This window comes from Myzus persicae, unplaced genomic scaffold (genome assembly GCF_001856785.1).
Source record: "Myzus persicae strain clone G006 unplaced genomic scaffold, MPER_G0061.0, whole genome shotgun sequence".
NCBI lineage: Eukaryota > Metazoa > Arthropoda > Insecta > Hemiptera > Aphididae > Myzus > Myzus persicae.
This window is the reverse complement of record NW_019100784.1, coordinates 19807-27729: the sequence shown is the minus strand read 5'-3', so window position 1 is coordinate 27729 and position 7923 is coordinate 19807. Positions and strand designations below refer to the sequence as shown.

The following is a 7923-nucleotide window of genomic DNA, read 5'->3' as shown; positions in this document are numbered from 1 at the left end:
TTCAAGAAACACATTTCGGTTATATTATAAGTGGTCAAGTGCCCAGTGCAAAAAACAATCCGTCCACATCAATTATGTCGTTTGTCGCGTGCACAGACATGCTAAGATTGGAAGAAAAGGTTTCAAGATTTTTGCAATCGGAAGAAATCCCGCCAGAAAAATCGTATTCGCTAGAAGAAAAATTATGCCGACAGCACTTTGATAGTACAGTAAGAAGACAAGAAGACGGGAGATTTACAGTTTGTCTGCCGTTTCGCGAGTCGGTGACAAAATTAGGCGAGTCACTAGATATAGCGTTGCGAAGGTTTCTGGCATTAGAACGAAAATTAAATGCAAATGAGTCCTTAAAAAAGGATTATGTGAAATTCATGGAAGAGTATCAAAGTTTAGGTCACATGTCACCTGTGGATTCATATGACACGAAAAAGCATTATTTTTTGCCACACCATGCCGTAATAAAAACCGATAGCGCCACCACTAAATTACGTGTCGTTTTTGACGGCACGTGCCGAACTACTTCGAACCTAAGCCTAAACGACGTATTATTGAAAGGTCCCGTAATACAGGAGGAGCTCGTTACCTTGTTGGCGCGATTCCGTACCCATAAATACGTCATAACGGCTGATATCAAGCAAATGTACCGTCAAGTCCTGATCGAAGAAAAGCATCGAGATTATCAACTGATATTGTGGCGTCCTAGCACTAATGAAAAAATACAAATATATCGTTTAAATACCATAACGTATGGCACCGTTCCGGCCTCGTTTTTAGCGACAGGCTGTCTACACAAGTTGGCAGAAGAAGAATTGATAAACCATCCAGGTGCCGCCGAAATCATTCAAAATGATTTCTATATGGATGACCTGCTGTCAGGAGCAAATACAATTCAAGATACTATACGTATAAGAGACGACGTTATAAATATTTTACGTAAAGGTGGTTTTGAGTTACGTAAGTGGGCTGCAAATTATCCTATCTTACTGGAAGGTATACTCGGATCAAATAGTAATGAAAAGAACTTAATTATGGAATTGGACAACGGTCCTACAAAAATTTTGGGTCTTATTTGGAATCCAAAGGAAGACCTATTGCAATATAAAGTCACACCATACGAAAGTGGTTCCGTTATTAACAAAAGAAAAATACTGTCAGACATCGCATCCATTTATGATCCACTTGGTCTTATAGGTCCTATTATAACTCGGGCAAAATTGTTTTTGAGAATACTTTTTTGCAAGAAATATGATTGGGACGAATCGCTTCCAGAAGCAATAAAAGACGAATGGATTACATATAGGACTAATCTATATTTCTTAAGACAAGTAAATATTCCGCGAAGTCTTATAATCGATGATGGTATCAAAGAAATACAGGTACATGGTTTTTCGGATGCGTCTATTGAAGCCTATGGGGCCTGTTTATATTTAAGGGTAACTTATTCAACAGGAGAGGTCGAAGTACGATTGATCGCCGCCAAGTCACGAGTAGCGCCTTTGAAAGCATTGTCCATCCCACGTTTAGAGCTATGTGCCGCCGTACTATTATGCAGATTGTCTAACAAAATAGTTAAAAAATTAAAATTAAACATAAGTCGTTGTTATTGGTGGACCGATTCGACAATAGTGATAGCTTGGATTTTATCACCTTCAGCAAATTGGAATGTGTTTGTCTCTCATCGAGTAGGTGAAATTCAAGAGTTGACATCCGCTCATGAGTGGCGTCATGTGAAAAGTGATGATAATCCCGCTGACGTTATTTCCCGTGGTAGAGATCCTTCTCTGCTACGAAACGAAAAAATCTGGTGGGAAGGTCCCACATGGCTCAAGAAAGTAGAAAACCATTGGCCACCAATGTCCGAGGTGGATAAGAAAGGCGATGTTCCTGAAATGCGAAAAACAACCAACCTTTTGTCAACAGTTAGCAACGATTGGTCGGTTATAGAACGTAGTTCATCATGGATGAGATTGTTGCGTATTATTGCGTATTGTCTACGCTTACGTTGTTTGAAAGTAAAAAATACCGGACCAATACAAACCGATGAAATAACTAAGGCAACGCAATGCATAGTGAAAGCCGTGCAAGTGCAGTATTGGTCAGAAGAAATTGTCGATTTGAAAACAAAGGGCCAAGTGTCTACAAAAAGCAAAATATTCCGTTTATGTGCATTCTTGGATCCAAATCAAATTCTCAGAGTTGGTGGCAGATTAAAAAACACCGATGCACTTGACTCGTTTCAACGGCATCCTATGCTTATTCCACAATCGTGTCATATCTATATCATATAAGTTAATATTTCGTGATGCGCATGAAAAAACAATGCATGGTGGTCCCTCTGCAATGCTTGCTTATGTTCGAGAACGTTTTTGGCCTATACATGGACGCAACATAGCTAAAAAGGTATTCTATGAATGCGTAAGTTGCTTTAGAACAAAACCTGTTACCGTTCAACCAATAATGGGTGATCTGCCAAAACAAAGGATAGAACCAAGTCGACCATTCTCCGTATGTGGTATAGACTTTGCTGGACCTTTCATGATTAAAGGAAGTTTACGTCGAAATGCACCAATTACAAAGGGATATTTATGTGTTTTCATATGTTTTGCCACAAAGGCAATACATCTCGAACTAGTGTGTGATTTATCAACGCAAGCATTCTTAAACGCACTTAAACGTTTCACCAGCCGAAGAGGATTCTGTTCAGACCTATACTCCGATAACGCAACAAATTTCGTTGTGGCCAATCGAAAATTATCTGAGTTAAAAAATTTATTTCACAATGAAGACAGTATGGAAACCCTCCAAGGATATTTTACCAAATTGGGAATCCGCTGGCATTTCATACCCCCTCGATCCCCTCATTTCGGTGGCCTATGGGAAGCTGCGGTAAAATCGATAAAGACTCATTTATACAGAACGGTAGGTAACGCAAATATGACTTATGAGGAATTGAACACTGTTGTAATTCAAGTAGAGGCCTGTCTAAATTCCCGCCCTTTGTGCCCGTTGTCCTCCGACCCGTCCGACTTAAAGGCTTTAACCCCGGGACATTTCCTAACTGGAGACTCGTTTGTTGCTATACCTGAACCCGACGTTACCACCACACCTATAAATAGGCTAAATAGGTGGCGAAGAGTAACACAGGCTTTCCAACAAATATGGTCTCGATGGCAAAAAGAGTATTTGGCTCAGTTGCAGCAGCGTGGTAAATGGGGAAGCGAAAAGGGGCCAAGGGTGAAGATTGGTACAGTGGTATTGATGAAAGAAGATAACATACCTCCTTTACAATGGAAGTTAGGCAAGGTAGTTCAATTGCATACTGGTCCAGACAAAGTCGTAAGAGTAGTCACATTGCTTTCTGCCAAGGGTCAATTTTCGCGAGCTATTCGGATGGTGTGTCCATTGCCTTTTGAAGGAAATCAAGCTGTTTAAAAAAAAAAAAATATAATGCCATAACAAACCTTAATTTGCCTATGTTAATATTTGTTTATAATTATTATTCTTTTGTTTTTTTTTTTGATTTTACGTATTTGATTTAGGGTACGTTGTTATTTTTTTTTTGTTTCTTTGTACTTATTATTAGCGTTATACATTTGAATTATATAAAAGGTTCTTGAAACATTTTCGAGTTGTACAATGTTTATTATTATGTTTATTTTACAATGTTTCAAGGCGGGCGGTATGTTTGATTTCGAGTATAACTTCAATCAGTAATAATATTATCAATATCGTTATCATACAGTCCACATTTAGTTTATGTTGTTCATTGTGTACTCGAAAGAAAATGCGCTCATTAAAATGTATATTCACTTAAGAAAAATAAAAGTTTTTCGAGTAAAGTAAATTCTGTGGTTTTCATTTTAAATATACTTTATTCCTGCCTACGGTTTTCAACCGTAAAACATTGCGAAAGATAACAACATAAATGGTTCAAATACAGAATATGAGTCGTTATAAGTTAAGTCGTAGCCCGTTTAAAAGGATTAAATATGAAACAATATCGGCAGGTATGGTACTTGTCTCAAAGGGCACGTATACGTTTCAAATTTATAAATTGGATGGGTGGTGGATACTAAAGACAATAAGATAAAAATTAAACTTTTTTAAACAAAACCGTGTACCTTTACTTATGCATCTTCAAAACTCTTCAACATCTAATGCAATTTTTTTTAAGCTATCAACTAACATCCGTAATGAATACAGAAATGTACAAATTAATTTCAAAAAGTAAAAATTGCTTACAACTTTATTTGTCTATAACTTTTTTTTTCATATTCTTGCATATTTTTGAATACTTTAAGGATATATTTGAATGAAATCAGAACATAAATGCATGCATATTTCGTACAATTTTTGGGCATATAATACCTATGCAAATAATAATATTGAATATGAAACTCCAAATTATTAATTTATTGTTATTTATTGTTATCGTCGTAGTCGACTATCATGTAAATGACAATGTTTTAATGTGCATATTTTAATCTCCATCCCACCAACATTCTGATGTAGGTAGATACCTATTGTTTTTTCAAATTAATTTTTTTAACCATGTTTTTCGGTTCAATAAAATGACAAAATGCAAATAGTTTCCTTCATGTATATTATTATTATGATGGATATTTATAATTGATTTGCCATTTATCGTTTTTACAATTGTTTACAATGTTTTTACAATTTGTTCTTGCCAATTTTATCTTTTTTATATCATTATATAACTTATGAGCCCCAGTTTTAACACTTTCATATTTTATTTTATTTTTAGCTGGCCGCTGTGAGCCAAAATATTTTTGTAACCACTGCCCTAACCTGTTAAATATGCAGAACAAGATTTCCTATTTGATTTTTAAATAATATAAAAGTGATTTTCAAAAATACCACAATATTATCGTTCCGGTGGACAGTTGTGGTGTATGGTAACGGCAAAAACAGTGCAATTCTATTAATTTTCATCGTAGCTGCTTCGTTATAGATGCTCATAATATTATCGTATAATATTTGAGTTGTATATTTTAACTATTGTAAGGTCTATTAAAATGGAACTATTATTATCTATTAAACTGCGTTTTAACTGCGGCGTCTGGTGTCAACAATAGGTCGGGACATCGTCGGCGCCATGCGATGTGTGGCCGTTGATTCGTTTTTATAAGAAGACGTGATTTTTTTTTCACTGATTGTATCGCTGTTTGTCGTGAGTACACACACACACACACACACACACACACACACACACATAAGAAGTAGAGTTTTATTTGACACTTAAGATTTAGACTTTATTTTTTTTAATTTAACACATAAATACTTGTCTATACAGATAATTATTATCCTTTCGGACCAAAATACTATATATATGACATATAAATCACGCGCGTGTAATACTGTAAATAATATATATACACAATATTTTTTGTTGTGATCTGGAGTCATATATGATTTGTTTATAGAAACCCAAATAACAAGTGTTTTACACACCTGTAATCCATGCGCTCAGAAAAAACAATAAAATATTGTGATTTCACACCGTTACTCTCCGTTTACATTATTGACATAATGAAGGATAGTTATCGGTTCACAGTTCCAACGAGAAGATATATTATGGTAAACATAAAATAACGCAGGCAGACGTATACATAATTTTTTTTCCTTGTTATTGAGAACCGGGGGCGGAACTGGTGATGGCAATGCTTCTCTCGACGTATACATACCTATAGACACCTGTATATACCTTTATTTAAAAAGTACAGGTGCACGTAGGTATTTGAGATTACCGCATATATAAATCAATATTGGACATGGGTAACAGAAAGATTAATGGACTTTTTTATCAAAATTTGTCATATTTTATAACATATTAATAAACGTGTTTTTAATTAATGCCTAATTTTAAGCGTAAATAGAGATAAAGCAAAATAGGTATTTGGTTTTAATTGTAATCTTTTGTTATTTTGTAATTTTGATGTCTTCGTTTTTTGCCATTTACGACTATGACTATCATCTAGCGAGGGTTAAACCATTAATTATTTACTACATTAATAAGGTCAATCACTCAATTAGTGTACTAGTGGCTACAACTCGTTTGCGCACATCAATTTTGGCTACCTGTGACCTAAAGATTTTTTTTTTCTTAATGTAAAACTAACATTTTGATCCAAAAACTCAAAGACTAGAAAAAACTAGTATTAATCGTTATATACATATATTGCTTTATAAATATGAATAAAACGAAATACCTATATTATTACTTGGGTATAAAATAATTTAATGAAGCTCATATTTTATTTATTGATTTATATATATTGACTGATTGCATGCCTATATTTTAATAAAATTAAAATTAAATAAAGAACAAAACAATTTTTGTATGCTAATAATACGAATAGTCTCTATTCTGAGATACGTAACAGCGTACCTACGGATAACACTGATGACTCATTAGTTATGATTCTCCAAAATTAAACATGTATAAGTATGCATAAAATCTCAATATATTCTGACCCAGTTCACATATTGTTTTATACAACTGACCTTTTTATTAAATGCCATTACTGGTCCCAGTTTATAATCACCCGACACTCGTACTTAAAATACTAATACGAGTAATGATTATAATATACTATGCAGCGTCCTTTAAAAAAAAAATAGTTATACTAACAGTCGTTGGTCACCTCAGCAGTATATTATTATTTATTAGTACCTATATACGATAAACAAATGTTTTTATAATATTATATATTAATACAGCAACGACAATAAATAAAAATTGCGGTATATTATTACAATATAAATAATTTTTAAGATTTCCTGCAGCACGGATGCAGCTATATTGAGCTACTCTCTTCTCAACGTGTGTGACCCTGCGTTTCTACTGTTCAAAACACGATATAACATAACCCCCTCCCCCCACTGGACTCATTTCTGAAACATTTTTCAATAAATAGTTTTACATATTTTCTACATTGTAAAAAATATACATGTTTAACTTAATTTAACGAAAATTCTCTATAGTCAGAAATTGTTTTGTTTCCCTCGAGACTTTAAAATACCACATTTACCATAATTGTATATAATGTGCTTTATATATTAACATTAAAATATATTTTTCATTTACGTTATAATTAGTAAATAAACCTTTTTGCAAGGTGCCGAGTACCGACACGGCGACACTAATAGGCCGTGACGTCCGGTCACCAAATACTATCGCACCGCTAACAATAACACACCGATCGACCGGTGTGAATTGTGTGTGCTGTGTATGGCGAATCTGAAGAAGCGTACGGGGTCGGCGAGCAACATTAGAGAGTACTATTGTGCGATGGGTGTGTAGATGTGTGCATAAAAACTAAAATAATGAAAACACTGTTCCTGGTATCTTTGAGTTGAAAAAAAATGTTGAATAATAATTGATAACACAGAATATAATAACTCACAGCAATAAAAATGTATGAAAAATAATATAATATAGTAAATAACAGCCCTTTTGGCTGAATAAATAAAAATATACAATACGACAGTGTTTTAAAAAAACTTTCGAAAAATATTAATTAACAACAGAAGTGTGTACTACATCCTATTATTGTATAACTATATTCCGACTTGTTAAGATACTATAAAAGTACATTTTTGCTGATGTGAATATAAGACGTTACATAATATCATAATTACTTTACTTTTTATATAAATTTGGTTTCATACAATTTGAATTATTAGGGCTTTATGAGAACAACTTGTGTAAACGTAAATAACTTAAATAAAAATAATGATGAACAATCATTGTACAATTATGTTTTTTTATTTGATTGATGGGTGCTTTTTTCCCACTGAAATTTTTATCGGTATGCGTCCAAACCACCACTGGTCTCATCTCTGAAACATTTTTGGTATTCACCTAGTGATTTATAATTGAATTCAAGTATAAAACACTCTTTA

At 33.7% G+C, this 7923-nt stretch overlaps 2 protein-coding genes across 2 annotated transcripts; both read left to right on the top strand.

Moving 5' to 3' along the window:
* Positions 1–74: 74 nt before the first annotated feature.
* LOC111042973 lies at positions 75–2285 on the top strand. Its single transcript, XM_022327738.1, has one exon. It carries the CDS (start codon positions 75–77, stop codon positions 2283–2285), a length of 2211 nt encoding a protein of 736 aa, XP_022183430.1.
* Positions 2286–2316: 31 nt separating this feature from the next.
* LOC111042975 lies at positions 2317–3429 on the top strand. Its single transcript, XM_022327739.1, has one exon. The coding sequence runs from the start codon at positions 2317–2319 to the stop codon at positions 3427–3429; it is 1113 nt and encodes a 370-aa protein (XP_022183431.1).
* Positions 3430–7923: the final 4494 nt, after the last annotated feature.